Below are 19,159 nucleotides of genomic sequence, written 5' to 3' on the forward strand. Positions count from 1 at the left end.
ATGTTGGATAACCTCAATATCAAATGCAAGTGTATGCATACATGCCAACCTTTCCAAATCCAAAAGAGGTAGGTTTGCGCGGCAAATGTGCACGCCCAAATGAGGTAATCGGAAGAAATGGAACCCCAGTAATTACATGTATAAACCATGTATTTAACATATATTGCATAATTCTATGCATTTTTCAGAAAAAGTGGTAGTTTGGACATCAACGACATGTCTGGTCTGTAAAATGCCCGAAAAGTAAAAGAATGGGAGATAAATATCCCAAAGTCTCCACATTTTATTATATTTGTAATGTGTGTCTGGACCTCTTTCAGTTGAGACAGTGTAGGTGAAGGATGTGTCAGGATGTAGAACTCTTGTGTGAACATTGGATAAAGCCAGGTTCATATTCTTGTTTCATGATGTTGACATATTAGAGTCAAAGGTTTGCTCAGAGCAAAATATCTTTGTGTTGCGCCATAAATCAGAAAATACTGCATTAAAAAAGTCATTTCCTGCATTTTTCAACTGATAAAGTGTGAGGCAGGCTCTCAGATTGCAGTAGCTCACTAAACAGAGACATTAATTACATGTTTGGTGTTGAAAATGTCAGAAAAAGTGAAAGAATGGGAGATAAATATCCCCAAATCTCAAAATGGTATTATATTTTTAGTGTGTTTGTGGTTCTCTTTCAGTTGAGACACTGTAGGATGCTTCAGGAAATGACCAAACACTGGATGTCTTCCAGTCGCCAACATGTGTTTTCAAGACATTGATATTAATGGGGTGCCTTGTCTCTGGACCTATGGATTTGTTGTCAAAGCACTTAAGATATTCATTGCTATCGGGATGTTAAGAGCATTCCATGGAATATAACAAAAAGTGTATCTCGAGCCGGTTTCTCAAACGTACCTACCCCATACATTAGCATAATGACACACATTAGCACATACTACAGTTCAAAAGAGCAGGAATCTAATTTGAGCTGACAGAAAATGCTTCGTTTTACTTTAATACACACAGTTAACCTCACACGCACTATGTTATGAACATATAGGTTCACCTACTGAATTAACAACAGAACATATGAACCAAAGAAAGTGAAAACCATAAAGCAGATTCAGGCAGTAGGCGTACATATTCACACTTAAAGTAAGATAAGATAAGACTTTATATATCCCGAAGGAAATTGTTGTGCCAGAGTAACAAAATACAACAGCAAAACTGTACACTAAAAGTGCAGCAAAAGGAGCAATTAAACATCTACAGACAACATGAAACATAGAAACATAGATGGTCACACAATCAATGCAATCATTAGCAATATTTAATAGTTAGTAGTGCAAAAAATGAAACGTAGTGGCAGTTACGTAATTGCACGTTATCATAGCATTATTAATAATACTAGTAATAATAATATTGCACATAGTTATATATATAGCAGCGAGTGTATTGTAATGATGGTAATTACATTGATATGTATATTGCACATAGTGTTGGTGTGGAAGTTCTCAGTGCCCTTTACTCAGGGGTGAAGAGTTAAAGAGTTTGATGGCCCCTGGGAGGAAAGCCCTCCTGTGGCGCTGTGTGGAGGTTATCGGTGATATCGGTCTGTGGCTGGAACCAGCGTGGCATGCAGGGGGTGAGACCCGCTGTCCAGCATGCTGAGACGTTTCCTCAGCATTCTCCCCTCCGACACCACTGCCAACGACTCCTGATCCACTCCCAGGACAGAGCCTGCTCTCCTGATGAGCTTGTTGAGTCTGTTGGCATCAGCTGTCTTCACCCGGCTGCCCCAACACACTACAGCAAAGAAGATCACACTGGAGACCACCGAGTCATAACACGTCTGCAACATAGTGCTGCAGACGTTGAAGGACCTGAGTCTCCTGAGGAAATACAGGCGACTCTGGCCTTTCTTATAAAGGGCGTTTTTACTCCAGTCCAGTTTATTGTCTATGTGGACACCCAGGAACTTGTAGCTGTCCACAATGTCCACATCCATGCCCACGATGGTAATTGGGCTTGGGGCGGTACTCCGCTTCCTGAAGTCAACCACTAGCTCCTTGGTTTGTGTGACGTTGAGCTGCAGAGGGTTCTGACCGCACCACTCCACACAACTGTCCACCACACTCCTGTACTCCGCTTCCTGATCTCTGATGATACAGCCCACAATGGCATCTGAGCAGTTCTGCAGATGGCAGGACTGTGAGCAGTGTCTGAAGTCTGATGTATAGACTAGCTACAGAACAGTACAGCTTACAGAGAAGAGATAACATCTGCCTCTTTCTTTTAATTAAAACATAATGCTGGAAGAACACCATACTCACAAGTCATTACATCGTTTAGCAGCAGTTTTCAGTTTACGCAAAGACATGTTTTTAGACAGAAAACAGACATAATTCACACACTATTGTTTTAATAACTAAATCTGGCGAGTAACCCCTAATTGAAGTCTTTGTTATGTAACTGTAAGGGAATACAGTTACTTTTTTTCTGTATCCTGATTACATTATCCCATTAAAAGTTACTCCCCAAGCCTGCATATTTCTTACTTAAATAACTCTTACGAGACATATTGTGTCCTCCTCCCTGTCCCTCTTTGTCCTCTCCATTTAAATCCAGTGCCATTGTCACACTTAAGCTCTTCTCCTTTTCTTCTTCCTCTCTTTTGAGTTACCCGGGCAGTGGGGGGTGTTGTGCCACGCTCTAAATAACTTTATTGACATTTGAATTGGATGTGGACCACGGTAATTATCCAGCCTTCCTGCTTCCTGGCTGGCATTCAGTGTGAGAGGGGAGCGTCGGAGCAGCCGGGCCACAGGCACGGAGATTTGTCTCAAATGTAAACATATGCTTGTATTCACATGCTCTCTCATATCGGCATTCACTGAGTCGCAGAAAAGCAATGAGGCATAGCATGTGTACGCCTCATCGACTTGTGTTTTGGTGCGTATTGGAGCTTTGGTATGAATAAAAGCAGCGTATTGTGGCAATTCCCCCCTATAGAGACAGCAATGTAGTAGGACTATGTGAAATATGCTCGTGGACTTCTTTAAGGCTGAATGGCCATGAATCATCTCACGAGAATGTTTGCTCATGCTTATCCTCAAAGATATCTCCATGACGACGCTCTGGTATGGTCAGCACAGCCATGAAATACAATGCAATACAATACATACAGTAATGTCTGGCAGAGCTGGAAATCAACTCTCCTGATCCTAGACCAAGGGATTGTTTACCTAACATGTTATTTGCCTCAGTTTTTGTGGATTTGATGTCATATTGTAGCACGTCTGTGCGTTTTTAACAGATTGTTTTCTCTTGATTTACATGCAATGCGGTGTCAAGCACTAAATGGGTCATTCCACATTTCATGTCCCCCATATAAAAAATCTTATAATCCATGCCCAAAATGCTAAAACATGCACTTGTTGTGTTAAACATACTTGTCTTGAGACAAAATGTATATAAAGTTGTAGAAAAAGTGGTTTCAAAATATTATTTAAATTATCAAATAGCTCTCGAACATCCCCTAAAATGGCATTTTTCTCTTGTCCCCGCTTCTTGGTGACCAACTTGCATGTCAAATATAACATTTAAAATGGGGATTTTATTTACTTTTTTTGGTATTATTCTATTGATAAATGTCTCTTGTAATGGTAAAATCAATTTGTTAAATCATAAACATATTTTAGATGACAGTAATTTTGCACAGAAGGTGTGTCCCTCAACATGCGTTCAACCCTGTTACCCAAACCTTTTTAGATTGGCACAGGAAGTGAACAAAGTGGAAAGGACATCAGCAAGCCATGTGCTAGTGCCATGGGTAGACCAAAACTAAGTCCTCTCTTTTATTTTTCATATTTTTACAATCTTTTCAGTCTTAAAAGAGTGTGGCACTCTGACCCACTCAACCTTGTTACTCATATTATCAGAATAAAGCATATTCATTTGAAAGTTATCTTTCTTGCATTAGATATCCAAGTGTGTCCTTGCCTTGAAAGTAGCATTACATGCTACATCTAGCAATAATTCCTGAGGTTAAAGCTCAAATTAGCATTGATTTTCAACCCTGTTACTTTCAACCCTGTTACTATAATTAGAGTAACAGGGGTAATTCTTCATTGGAAAATATTAATTTGATGCCTAGCTGGGCAAATCACTTTTTTTTATGGTTTATTATCTGTTTTTCCTAAAGACATAAAAAAAAAATTATATAATAAAAGGTTCATTTTTCAAAAATGTTGGTGTCTAAATTGTCCTCCAATTCTGGAATGACCCAGGAAATACACTTTCTCGCCAAGAATAAGAGAAGAAGTTTGATACCATCTGTCTGTTAAATATGAAGCTGTTGCTAGCAGTTAGCTTAGCTAGAGTGGAGGGGGAAACATCTAGCCCTGCTCTGTCCAAAGGAGACGCAATCTGTCATCCAGCCCCTCTTAAGCTCGAGTCTCCACTGGAGGCAGCAAACTCAAGGAAGCCCCGGCACTCGGATAAGAAAGGACACACACATATCTGTATAGTAGATGGATGATCTTGGGCAAAAAGACACTGTTTAAAGTCATTGATACAAGTCATATTTACACTTACAGTGTGTTCATGGATTAAAGTCACAATATATAACCTATTAATGTGTGATCTTTAGATGCGCTGGTAGGGTTTTTTTTGTACTTTTGGACAAAGCCAAGATGTTTGCAGTTTCCAGTCTGTATGCTAAGCTACGCTAACCAGCTTCTGGCTCTAGCTATATTTTTAGCGCTTAGTGCTGTTAATCTTCTCATTTACTTCTCAGGATGAGTTTATTTCCCAAAATGTTGGCCAATTCCTCTTAAATATCCACAGACCGGCCATTGTCAAAACAGAATGGGTCAACTTTTCTAAATGAAGGGTAAAGACCTTATTTCTCATTTCCTTAGATATCAGTTTCAATGCTTCAACCTCAGACTCACTTCACTTTTATGAACCTCTATATATGATAGCCTCCAAAAAGCAACATTACCTTATCTGCCATAGACTAGTAATAACTTACCTTCACTTCGTATGTTGGCCTGAATGATGCTGTCCTGAGCTGCACTGGAGTAAATAGACACTTTCAAAGTCAGTATCATTTTTCCTCGGCGTGGAGCGAGGGCTGTGTCCCTGAAGCGAGGCTATCCAGGAGGAGAGAGCGATACAATCAACGGACGGCCTTTTCTCAGCTGTTAGGAAGTGAGGGATGAGTGGGAGAGAGGAACATGAGTTGAGAAATGTTAAAAGGAAAAATAGGGACGCTCCGACACAAAATGTACCAAACTAAATGATGATTTTCTGTTTGCTTTCGTCAAACTTTCCCACATCTGCCGAGAGATTGAAGGATGGAGAACGATGAGAGGAATACAGATAAAGTGAGGAGGACATTTTTAGTGGATGAATGTGTTTCTGGGCTCCATGTTGCCTTTAGTTAATGACTGGTGCATATGTCAGCCGTGCAGCTGTGCAGTTACAATCAGCCAGGCAGCTGAGGAAGAGAGATGGAAAGGAGAGAGCGAGAGAGAAAAGGGGAGAGGCGCACACACAGATATAAAGTATTAAGAAGAAAGCAAAGAAAACAGTTCTGCTGAGGGAAAGGAGGCGAGATAGTAGAGGGTTTTTGAGCGAAATAAACAGAGAGGCATCCCGAGGGAATAAACTAGCTGAAGCAGAAATGGCAGAGGCTGCACTCCAAATCATTACTCTCAGCTGCCTTTCTGGAAAGTATTTACTGTTGTCAATACCAAACAGCAAAGAGACGTGTACAAAAGGGACGAAATGACTCAAATATGCAGCGCCTCTGTGGAAAGATAGCATTTTAATGACAGACTTCTCTGCCGTGGATTCGTGAAAAACATTAACATATTTCTCTGGGAGCCTTCTCACCTCCACCTCCTTTGACTTCGCCTTTCCACCCCGGCCGTCCTGCCTGTCCTGGCCCATCCTTGGCCGTCCTCCATCAGCTCTGGGATTTAAGCCTTTAAGAGCCTCTTCTCCCTCCAGTAAGGGCTTTAAGGCAGAATGTGAGTGGACAGCAGTTTTTTGGGGGGGGGAGGATCAGAGCTGGACAGACATAGGTACAGATCCAGAACAGGAGGAAGCGTTTGACCTTCGATTGTCCCGACTTCTTGTTGCCCCACAAAACATCCACAGTATCTCCGAAGAGGCAAGGACACGGTTTTATTGTGCGTTGGTTATTGCTTACGACAATGTTTGCAGTGTTGGGTACACAGGTGTAAAGCAGAAGGGTTTTGTCACCTCTGGAGTTGTGTTGGAAATAGGGCTGTGCGATTATGGCAAAAATCATTATCACGATTATTTTGGTCAATAATTGATATCACGATTATTAAAAACGATTATCCATTTACTTTGAAAACATCCATTTATTGAAAAAAAAAAGTGAACCGTATGTTTTTAAGAGTTGATTAACCTGAACGTTAAGTATAATTCAACTGAAAAAATAATAACATTAAAATAAATAAATAATAATAATCGTTTTATTTCGATTACGTTGTTTTCGTAATCGTTGCAAGCCAAAATCGTAATCGCGATTAAAATACGATTAATTGCACAGCCCTAGTTGGAAACATGGATTGTTAAATCCAATGCACCAATATAAATGTGTACCCACTAAATACTATTGATTCCTGTTAGTCATTCCTCGTCTTGCATATTGGCTACTCTCATCGGTTTGTGAACTACAGATCCAAATAGCTCTGTTAGACCGGGTAACAATGAAACGAATATCAATAATCGATTCATCATGTAAGTCATTACTGGGGATCTTACTATGGCTATTTTTGTGACATACTGTACTTTACACAACCAGGAAAACGATTGTACGTGCAGCTTTGGTTTAATATGTTGCATTGTCACGTTATCACTGAGTCTTTTGCATACTGCTGACTGTCAAACCCTCGGCTTTGTGTGAGTCATACCTGACCTCCATTCTTCTTTTTGTGTGTTTCTGCAGGCAGACCCGGGAGCAGGAGACCCCCCCAGACTTCTTCTATTTCTCTGACTTTGAGAGACACAACGCAGAGGTCGCTGCCTATCATCTGGACAAGTAAGTCACCATCAGCCATTCTCAGTTTCATTTCAAACCTTTATTTAACCAGGTGAATCCCATCGAGATCATCGATCTCTTTTTCAAGGGAGATCTGCTGCAAGTAGGTTCCACATGAAGACATAAAAACATAAAACAACATAAAAACAAAAAGGACATCGTAAAACATAGATACAGGGATTTATAATATACATACCTAACGACATTTATAGGTAACAACAGTTTCAGATTGCATAGCATCTATCCTAGCTTTAATAACATGTAGTGGAACCAAATAGCTCAGTTTCCATTATTTTCGCAGACTGTTCCAAGCTAGCGGAGCTGCACACCTAAAAGCTTTCTTCCCTAAGACAGTCCTAGCAGTTGGCACATTTAACAAAACCACAGCATGAGATCTCAGGCAATAGCTACTTTCAATTTGCCGTGTGATCAGAGAGCAGATGTAAGATTGTAGTTTAACTCAGGGGTCACACACACACACACACACACACACACACACACACACACACACACACACACACAATGCGCCTTCTCCTCGTTTCCCCATCACTGGATTATCCGTAAATCATACAAACAAAACCAAAACGTTGATTTATCTGTTTTCCCGTTTTGGTTTAAAAACTGAACTTGGTTTTCTGTTTTTCCGAAAAACCAAATAACGACACCGGTTCTTTTTTAAACGTTGTTAATATGTTTTGGATGCATATTGTTCTATTATTTGTTCAGGCTGTTACATACAATTAGCCTCTGTTGCTACCTGCTGGTGAGTAAATATTAAAATCAGTTCAAATTGACAACCGGTCCGCGATTTTTTTTTAATGTATCTGCCGGTCCTTATTGTGCCAATAAAGGTTGGGAACCCCTGGTTTAACTAACATGGCTTTGTCGATGAACATGTACCAGTGACTGAGCCTCCGTACAGTTAGAGAAGGCAGACCTGCCCTGGCATACAGTGATGAGTTAATACTTTACAGTTAGTAACAAATCTCAGCGCACTGTGATAGGCGGCATCTAACTTGATCAGGTCATGGGCAGGTGCATTCATATAGATCAGATCCCCATAGTCCAGCACAGGTAAAAAGGTCACGGAGACTTTTCCTGGCCTCAAGTGAGAAACAGGGCTTGTTTCTCACGGTGGTGGCGAAGTCGATAGGGACTTGGCTTGGCAACTGGAAGGTCACTAGTTCAAGTCCCGGCAAGACCAAGTGCTACCGAGGTGTCCCTGAGCAAGGCACCGTTCCCCACACTGCTCCCCGGGCGCCATTCAAAATGGCAGCACACTGCTCCTAACACTAGGATGGGTCAAATGCAGAGAAACAATTTCCCCACGAGGGATTAATAAAAGTCCACCCATCCATCCATCGTTTCTGAAAAGGAAACAGGTAACCACTTCAAGTACTTGTCCTTGCGTAGTAACAATATCCAAAGTGGTCTCCGGTGTCTTTTTGGCTTTTGAAAATAGCATTACCTTAGTTTTATCCACATTTAAAAGAAGCTTAGTCTGAATAATATTAAAAACTGCCTGCAATTGAACAGCCTCCTTAATGGAGGGACCTGCACAATACATCACGGTATCGTCCGCATACAAATGTAAAATCGCTTCATCCACATTTTGGCCTAAACTGTTGATGTAGATGGAGAATAATAGTGGACCTAAAACAGAACCTTGGGGAACACCATTTGTAATGTTTAACCACTCAGAAGAGTTAACATGTAGTTCATCTTATCTGGGACATTTTGTTGTCACATGTTCATCTGTCTTCTTCGCTGTCAGAAACCCCTCATTCTTCTCTGCAAAACAGACTTTTCAGCTTCTTGCTACACAGGGAAATGTTTAACCATAGGCAAGGAGAGGGGGCCACCAACCTTTTGTAAATAATTTTAATAATACCTTTAAAGGTGCAAGCTAGGCTACTATTGGTTTTTAAAATGGTTGTTTTTGTGAAGTGAACTAACTCGAATACTGGACAGCCTGGTCTCCTAATAATGATGTTCCCACACAATAAAACTGCATTGTCAATTACATTTTGGATTAAGGTAATTCCTCGCAGATTACTTTTGTTTTTGTTATATCACAGATATGTTGATACCCAAACCAAAGTAAACTTAACCAGGTATGTGTTTTGTGTTTAATACTGTTACTTTAATCCAAAGAAAATAGGTTTCCTTCGTAAAGTAGTTGAGAATGCAGTTTAGTTTGACAGGAATGTCGTTTTTTAAGATACAGGGTTGTGCCTTTAAAAACATAACGTACTTAAGCATGGGATTGTTGGACTCATGATGGACTGTATTTTAAAAAAGGATCAAATTCGATAGAAGAGCCCGGTGGCTACATCTCCCTCAGGGGCAACAGTGGATGTCCGGTGCAGAAACCGCCTCGATGCTACAAACATTTTCAACGAAATAAGGAAAAAAATGTTCTTGAAACTGCTCTTACTCCCTCCAGCCCGAATGCTTCTCTCCATCCCAGAGGACCAGTGCCCTGCAGGTTTGTGTTCCTCCCTGATTGCTAATTTGCTTCTCCTCGAGTCAGCTCATTAACCACCCGGGAGGAGCAAAACCCTGCAGAACACCAAGCTTTAATTTTAACAGTGAAGCTTAAAGAAAGGTGTTCGCAAGATACATCTAAATGTGTGAACGCTGTTTCTCTTCTTGGCATGAACGCCCTCCATGAACTCATATTTCCTCGGCTTGTTTTTAATGTTATTCTCCCTCAGAAAGTCTCTTTGGTGTGAGCCGGGGCCCGTGCATGAGGCCATGAGTCAGAGAGAATGAATGCCGCCCTCCCGCAGCTAGCATCTGACTGAACAATGAGTGCAGCCTCCTTGCTTAGTTAACCTCCACGCTCTTTGACTTCTCAGTCTGTACAAGGCGAAAGCTTTACGGCCTGCCCGTCTGCCTGCCCGCCAGACTGTAATGAAAAGAGAAAACCTCACGAGGCCCTGCGATCGACCCGAGAAAGAGTTTTAGCGCCGGGGTTGCTATTAAAGCGGACCTGACGTCACGGTGGCTGTGTGTAATTATGAGTGGGGGGCGGGGCTTGTGTTGCAGGCGTGTGAAAAGCTGCCGATACCAGATGATTGTGAGGTCGCACACATGTCCAGTCACATCCTCAGCGGGTAGCCATGAAGAATCTGCTTTCCCTTCAATGACACAGTTCAGCAGCAGTTGTATTAGCAGCAGCTTTCTTCACCAGTCTGCCACACATTTAGTTGCACACACACACACACACACACACACACACACACACACACACACACACACACACACACACACACACACACACACACACACACACACACACACACACACACACACACACACCCGGCACATGTGTGGGTTAAGGGGAAGAGAAGCAAACCAAAGGCATGTAAAGGCCCTGTGCCCATTCTAAATATAAGCCAGGCAGGGTTTGCGAAAAGGAGCGCTTTATTTTTTCTCCTTATTTTGTCTGTTCCAAATTAGAGCCTGGCTTCAGAGCTGCTGCTGCTGCTGCAGAGTTTCAGACTGCACTGCCTCCCAGGGGTCTACGCACGCACACACACACACACACACACACACACACACACACACACACACACACACACACACACACACACACACACACACACACACACACACACACACACACACACACACACACACACACTTATACGGGCTACACTGCTTTAAGCATCATTAATTATGTGATTGGATTTAAATGGGAAGTGCACTTGCTGCATTAGGCGATGGGAAAGGAGAGTGAGCAGGTACAAAGACATACAGGACTGACGTGACCTGAAATGATCTAACCACATATAGCTTCCAATTCACCACATACATTTGTCATACTGTATAATACAATGTAGATGTCATGCAATAGCAACAGTATAAAATAAAAGGAAATATAGGGGATTCATATGAAAATATATACAGAACTATTAAGATTCATTATTAGTCATTATCTACTTAGCATATCAAAAATGGGTTTTAAAAAAAGACTTAAAAACAACAACAGACAAGATAAATCCCCACAAATCTTTCTTGCTATTTCACCTGAATTTCCCTACAGGGTTTAAAAAAAGGTTTGTCTTATCTCATCTCACTAAAGTACAACATTTTAGTGATGATTAAAATCATTGCTTAAAAACAACAAAGCAAAGTGGACTTACTGTTTCTCCATTTTGCTACAGTTCACATGTACTACTATTTCCCCTTTACAGTGAACATATTAAACATGCCAGATATAGATTGATATAAACAACACATATGAAACATTGAAATTGAAAAGTAAAGAAGCCATGATGAAAGGTCTTTTACATCTAACCAACATCCGGGACACAGGACATGAGGAGAATGTACATGTCTGCTTTTGAAAACAAGTTTAAAATGTCCTCTGCGAATGTGGTTTATTAACGGGACATGGATGGAGGAAAAGAGTGATGAAGCTGCAGCATGGCAGCCGGCCCGGGCCCAGCAGGCCTCGCTGTGTCCAGGAAAGAGACACGATGTGTGTGTCTGTCTCTCTCCACACGCCACACTCCTTGATGGCATCATTTATACGGGCAGCTCTTGGTTAACATCTCTCTCTCCTCCATCTTTAATCTCTCTTTCTGGCCCTCAGGCCTCGGCCATTAGGTGTTGTCAGGGGTATCAATGTTTAAAGAGGCTGTGCTGATGCTGTGGTATTGACCACTCATGAATAAAACAGAACACAGGAAGACGGTCACGCCATCTTTCCATAAAACACACACCCGGAGATATATTTCACCAGAAAGCTGGGAGGAAGTTAAAATGTGTTTGATGTAGACTGATAGCCGCATAAAAACCACACAGAGGTGTACCTCCGGGGGTGTGAGTATCAGAGCAGATATTATGTCACAGTGCCCCCTTTTGGCAGTGGAATAAAACTACATCACGTTCTCGACCACAAGCAAAGCCTATCCGCCCCAGTGGCCTAATGGATAAGGCACTGCCCTCCTAAGGCAGGGATTGTGGGTTCGAGTCCCATCTGGGGTGATCTGTTTTTCTACTTTGAACATTTTCATTGGTAGATCTTTGGGTGATTAGTTAAAAGTTAAAACCCTCAATTCTTGTCCAAATATGTAAAATAAAGCGACAATATCAGATTTGTTGTTAAACTGGCACCACTAGAAGTTTGTAAAACTAGCTGTTAGCTATTTGTGTTACTAATAGGGTTACAGACAACTATCATTGGATTAATTTGTTGCTATAGAAAGTTTTAAAGGCTCATGATTCTTACAGTTATGAGGAGTGCCTTCTTTCTTTGATACCCAAGTATGGGCGTCTTTATAGAGACAAAGATATTGACTCGGTGAAGGATTGCGATTTTCGGACGCCTACAATTGTTTTGTTGTATAAGCTGTGTGTGAGAGCTATTCTGAAGCTGAATTAACCCCTCAGTGCTTCTGTCCTGCAGGATCCTGGACTTCCGACGCGTCCCTCCGGTGGCCGGCAGGCTGGTCAACATGACGAAGGAGATCCGAGATGTGACACGAGACAAAAAGCTCTGGAGGACCTTCTTCATTTCACCAGGTACGAGCTGAAGAAGTGCATTTATCGGTTTTTAGCGACACAACTACAAGGAAAAAACTATAACCAAGATATCCTTGAGATTGATTTTGACTTCAAACAAAGAATTATTGAAAAACACTGCACCAACTTCTCTTCAGTCTCTTTGAAACTGCGGGACTCGATCGAGATGATGTGTTGGTCTCAGAAGATAATTAATAATGAAATGACATCTGTGCAGCCTTCAACTATTTTCTTTCTCATCCTACAAGCTAAGCAAAAAGGGACCAGTGTCCTGCCTCATAATGCCGTGCAAAGCTACTTCTGTGCCCTGAATGACTGTAATATTAATTTGCTTGGGATTAGTATTATCTGGGGACTTTAGCTTGCGCCTAAGCAGGAGAGTTAATTAGCGATGTAACTTTTTACATATTATACACATGGAAAACTTTCACAGGATTCAAATTACTGACAATCTCAGCAATTAATACTGAATGTCTCCAGGTAATTTAAATCTTGTGAAGGGGCTTTTAAATGATGTGGTGTGCATTTCAAAAGGAAAGAGGGTGTACTAGTCAAGTATGTACCACAGAGCTGTAACTATGTGTGTTCTCTCTCCACATCTCAGCCAACAACGTGTGTTTCTACGGGGAGTGCTCGTACTACTGCTCCACTGAGCACGCTCTGTGTGGGAAACCCGACCAGATCGAGGGATCCCTCGCCGCCTTCCTGCCCGACCTGGCGCTCGCCAAACGCAAGACCTGGAGGAACCCGTGGAGACGCTCCTACCACAAACGCAAGAAGGCAGAGTAAGAGAATCATCCTGAACAGACAGACACTGAGCTGCTATCGGAGGATATTTATTACACTCACTGACACTGAGGGCGTTAACTCATGAGCAAGATATCTGACGTGTGTACGTTAAGAAGGATTCAAATGAAGTCATCACATATGTACACAGAACCACACACAGGGATATTTAAAGGTCCCCTATTATACCGTTTTTCATCAATATATTATAGGTCTCATATACAAAAAAGTACCGTGGTTGCTGATTGGCTAATGGTTACTCAAGCCAAAACATCGTTATGACATCATAAAGTGGCCAAAATCTGATCAGCTCATTTTCAGACAGGTTTTTATAGAAATGGATCAGGACGAAAAGAGAGAGAATCTTTGTTCCTGAAACTATCAGAGTCTCTTTCCACAGAGGGGACACATGTTGATGTAGAAGAGACATGAAGAAGAGGGGACACATGTTGATGTAGAAGAGACATGGAGAAGAGGGGACACATGTTGATGTAGAAGAGACATGAAGAAGAGGGGACACATGTTGATGTAGAGGAGACATGAAGAAGAGGGGACACATGTTGATGTAGAAGAGACATGAAGAAGAGGGGACACATGTTGATGGAGAAGAGACATGAAGAAGAGGGGACACATGTTGATGTAGAAGAGACATGAAGAAGAGGGGACACATGCTGATGTAGAAGAGACATGGAGAAGAGGGGACACATGTTGATGTAGAAGAGACATGAAGAAGAGGGGACACATGGTGATGTAGAAGAGACATGAAGAAGAGGGGACACATGTTGATGTAGAAGAGACATGGAGAAGAGGGGACACATGTTGATGTAGAAGAGACATGAAGAAGAGGGGACACATGTTGATGTAGAAGAGACATGAAGAAGAGGGGACACATGTTGATGTAGAAGAGACATGAAGAAGAGGGGACACATGGTGATGTAGAAGAGACATGAAGAAGAGGGGACACATGTTGATGTAGAAGAGACATGGAGAAGAGGGGACACATGTTGATGTAGAAGAGACATGGAGAAGTGGATTTTGCATGATAGGTGACCTTTAAGGAGGATTCAAATCACTTCGTCACATATGTACATGGAACCACACACAGAGATATTTAGTCACTGCATTCAATTGATCCTAATCCTCTCAGACTGAGCTGCTGCCGCCCCCAGCTCCATTTACTGTATATATTATATATAACATCCAATTAAAACTGACATCCGATAAGATAATACAACCAACTGTACAGATCATCACTTAATTATAATCGAGTGACGATAATGATCTTAGTTCTCCAAATGATTACGATCATTAATTGGAAAAACACTTTAAAGGCGAAACAAGTTGGATTTGTGGTGATGTGTTAAAGCAGCATACATTCAATACATTACAAATTAAGCTTAGTCTGAATAATATTAAAAACTGCCTGCAATTTAACAACAGCCTCTTTAATGGAGGGACCTGCACAATACATCACGGTATCGTCCGCATACAAATGTGAAATCGCTTCATCCACATTTTGACCTAAACTGTTGTAACTGATGTAGATGGAGAATAATAGTGGATCTAACACAGAACCTTGTGGAACACCATTTGTAATATGTCCGGGCAGCATGAAGTCTGCAGATCTCTTGTTTCACCCACCTGTTTTAACCGCGGCCAATGATAAAAACCCAAAGCGTATCCATTCTATTCGTAGCACTTTAAAACGTTTGCCTTGTTTGAAGCTAATGTTATTGTAGGATCTTGCTGTTCTGAGTGTGTGTCTTCATGGCTATTATAAGTCGCTTTGGTAAAAAGGCATCAGCTAAATGTGATATTTGAATGTCCTCAGATGGGAGGTGGACCCGGATTACTGTGAGGAAGTGAAACAGACCCCTCCGTACGACAGCGGGACGCGACTGCTGGACATCATGGACATGACCGTGTTTGACTTCCTCATGGGTGAGAGTCCCTGTCCCACAATGGTCACTTTTAAGAGGTTACTAATGGGCAAACACTGATGGATTACACTTGTGGTCAAACTGTTTAGCTGTACATTAAAGTACATATTAAATCAACAGGAATGTGGACACATCATTTAGTATTGCTTTTATTGTGCTCTCCTCAAAGCAACCAGAATGTCACCTCCCTTTATTTAATCTTTAGACTTGCTCAAACCTTTTCCAACACTGTTTTAGTTAAACGGTCAAACTGAAGAAGTAATAGATATACGAAAGAAGTAACCACTGTGTACTCGACCTGCCTTCTGGTGCAATCATACATTAATGTGATGTTGGCAATGAGGACAGAACCAATCCCTATTAAAAGAGGGATTGGTCGATAAAGAGAAACACATGCATATCTGCACTCATTTTGGTGGAGAAAGGCTTAAGGTTTACTACACACACACGTGCTCTCCTTGTTTGCATCTTAGCTGAATAGTTCACTGTTATTCCCACACAGGAAACATGGATCGGCACCATTATGAGACGTTTGAAAAGTTTGGAAATGAGACGTTTATCATCCATCTGGACAACGGCAGAGGGTGAGTCACTGCTTTGTAACTCAAGAGGCTTCAGAAACGATTCAACTGCTTTCATTATTCCACTTTGCAGCAGTGCATCCACACAAAGGACCAGATAATTACAGCAATAATAAGCTGCGGGTTGCCGTGGAATGTTCATGGTTACGAAGAAGAACGAAGCACACACTAAAATGACTCGCAAACAGATTTTAAAATCATTACATGTCAGACGCTTTTATCCAAAGCGACTTACATACTCAACACTGTGGGCAATCCCCACAGGAGCAATTTGGGGTGAAGTGTCTCAGGGACACAACGACATGCTGACTGCAGTGGGGTTTGAACCTGTGCTCCCCTGATCCGCACACCAACGCACTAACCCACTGCGCCACAGCCTCCCTAAACATAATCTAAGCCTCTATCTTTTCGTCCGACAGATTCGGAAAGCACTCCCATGACGAGGTCTCCATCCTGGTGCCGCTGACCCAGTGCTGCAGGTGAGCTCTTCTTCACTGGTGTTCTTTTATGTAGCTTCATAAGAAGGGTAAGGAAGCCCTGAAGAGACTGTATCTTCATTGTCATCATACAAAGTACAATAAAATGTCTTTGGCAACTCTCACTGCAGTCAAATATAGACACAATAAATAAACAAGAGTGGTAAAAGCAGAGGTAGTAGCGATGACAGCGCAACGGGATAAATTTCAATGTCAATCTGCATGTTACACTTACAGTCTAAATATATATTAGTAGAATATCCATAAGTATGTCTAAATAGTAGTGCTTGCAGTCTTGAGGTGAGAACATTTGATCAAAAAGTTCTAGTGATCCATTTGAAAACCTTTCTTTTACCAGGATAATTGTTCTCGGTTCCTTTCTTTTGGCTATACATGTTTAATAAAGCTTATCCATCAAGTAACACGATATAAATGTATACATATGTACCTTGTGTTTAGTGTGCATGGAGAAATGAAAACTATTGGAAGAAAACATGAATGGTTTCACCCCCATTCAGAACATGCGTAGTGGCGCACTTCAGCCTCTAGTGGCGCAAATGAGTATTACAACAACAAACACTTTACTTTACACCTGGCATTAACATGTATCCTGGGCGTGTAACATGTTATAAAAACAAGTCTCTCTTTATTCTTTATTTCACAAAGCTGCTCTGACTCTTCCCCCCCCCTCCCCCCCCCCGACTCTCTCCCTGCAGGATCAGGAAGTCGACCCACCTGCGTCTGCAGCTGCTGGCTAAAGAGGAGTTCAAGCTGTCGCTGCTGATGTCAGAGTCTCTGGTGAGGGACTGGCTGAGCCCCGTCCTCATCCAGCAACACCTGCAGGCCATGGACCGGAGGGTGCGCCAGGTCAGAGCCACACACACACACACACACACACACACACACACACACACACACACACACACACACACACGCACACACACACACACACACACCAAAACTACAGTGAATATAACCATTCGAACATGTTGAATAAAATATATTTTAACCACTTGTATCATTTCCCCCTGTAATGAACCTTCTTAAGCAAAACATGATTATACTATTTGCCTTTTTTATATTTTTCTTCGATGCCTCTTGAGTCGAACGATCCGTCTTGGCTATAAGCAGCAGATGTCGTCACCACACACACACACACACACACACACACACACACACACACACACACACACACACACACACACACACACACACACACACACACACACACAGACATACACACACACACACACACACACACACACCCACACACACACACACACACACTCATTTATACTGTGTGTGTTGTTGTTTATTTGTGACTGTGTTGACTTTGTTTATAAGACATGGCATTGGCATACAATCTATGACTTTTTCAAATGTTTGTGACATGTTTGTGACATACCATGACTATGGACAATTTGTATGGCTTACGATGCTTTTACTTTTCCCAGATTTGTATTGAAAATGTATTATGACAACAGACCTCCGTAGATTCATTTGGAAACCTCAATAGATGCTTCAAATGTATGCAAAAAAAGATTTATTACGGCCCTAATGCATTTATGTATCTTGTAAGGCATTTGCAATAATTAAATAATTAATTGATTAATTGTATATATTATTATTTGATTGCATCTGTTTGTAGCATTATAACTCAAGCAAAATGTCCTAAGTTAACAATACAATATATATCTTACCTTGTATGTAAAGCGTCTTTGCGCATGAGGAAAAGCGCTATAAAAATCCCATGTATTATTATTATTATTATTATTATTAACTTAACCTTTTTCTCTTATCCTGTGGTGTTTCTTCGTCACTAGGTGCTGAATGTGCTGTCAGACTGCGTAGAGAAGGAGGGCTACAGTTACGTTGTGGAGGACGACCTCCAGGGGCCCACCCCGCCCCCCCGGCAGAGGTAGCTGTCCCGGGGCGCTGGCAGCAGGACCGACTCACTGACTCCCTGCAGAAAGTAGATCCGGTCTCTCTCTTAAAAAACCCTGAAACTCAGATGCTCTCCGTCTGCACTGGGATTTATTTTGCCGCTGCCTGGAAGTGAAGCCTGCTGGATGGGACTTACAAACTTGACTTGAGCTGCACGGGTGACGAGTGGATGAACCTGGGTGGGGGTCACAAACTGAACTGAGCCCCACACATGGACTCCTTAAAAAACACCCCATCTGACTCTAGTGTCACAGCGTCACCCTGCAGCACTACGAAACCACGAAAGTCTTGAAAGAGACGCCTTCTCTCTGTCTTCAGGACCCTGCTTTGAATTCAGTGAATTCTGAGGGACCCCCCCCCCCCTCTCTCTCTCTCTCTCTCTCTTCACGAGCTGAATTATGTGTTAATACGTATCGTTGGTATTGAAGTGTTTCAGTTCACGGCGGACGAGGAAATTCCCGTTGTCTTAATTATCCAAATGTATTGATTTGCTGAAAAAATGTTTTATTGCATAGTGTCTTTTATTATTTGTATTCTAGCATCTATCATTGGTATTCAAGATGGAAATAGTGGAGTGCAGGTTTACTCCTGGATTTACCTGCCCATAAATAAGAGTATTTATTTAAAAATAAGCCTATTTATTATTTGAAATCACTTTCTGGTTAAAAAAAACACAGTGGTGTACTTCCTCATTTGTCCACAAGAGGGCGAACTGAGCACGTGCTAAAGCTCCGCGCCTCTCAGTCAAATCTCCATATTGAAAATATCTTTCAAAAGTATTGGTTAAATAATTCAAACTACTGTGTTCCTTTATTACAGTGCTACAGATTTAGA

General features: G+C 41.7%; 1 protein-coding gene and 1 non-coding gene across 2 annotated transcripts in view; both read left to right on the forward strand.

The window, feature by feature from the left end:
• fam20cb (FAM20C golgi associated secretory pathway kinase b) overlaps positions 1–19,159 on the forward strand; it is a 71,969-nt gene that overhangs the window by 52,306 nt on the left and 504 nt on the right. The window contains exons 4-11 of the mRNA XM_034106731.1: positions 6,971–7,063; positions 12,483–12,598; positions 13,203–13,383; positions 15,216–15,325; positions 15,827–15,908; positions 16,325–16,384; positions 17,098–17,248; positions 18,205–19,159. The exon at positions 18,205–19,159 is cut by the window's right edge and continues 504 nt beyond it. Of these exons, the coding sequence (XP_033962622.1) occupies positions 6,971–7,063; positions 12,483–12,598; positions 13,203–13,383; positions 15,216–15,325; positions 15,827–15,908; positions 16,325–16,384; positions 17,098–17,248; positions 18,205–18,303 (892 nt within the window). The 3' untranslated portion in view covers positions 18,304–19,159. The remainder of the gene's footprint in view (positions 1–6,970; positions 7,064–12,482; positions 12,599–13,202; positions 13,384–15,215; positions 15,326–15,826; positions 15,909–16,324; positions 16,385–17,097; positions 17,249–18,204) is intronic.
• Positions 11,989–12,061, forward strand: trnar-ccu (transfer RNA arginine (anticodon CCU)). Its single transcript has one exon. It is a non-coding gene; the product is annotated as a tRNA-Arg (tRNA).

This window comes from Pseudochaenichthys georgianus, chromosome 19 (assembly GCF_902827115.2).
Source record: "Pseudochaenichthys georgianus chromosome 19, fPseGeo1.2, whole genome shotgun sequence".
In the NCBI taxonomy this organism is placed as follows: Eukaryota; Metazoa; Chordata; class Actinopteri; order Perciformes; family Channichthyidae; genus Pseudochaenichthys; species Pseudochaenichthys georgianus.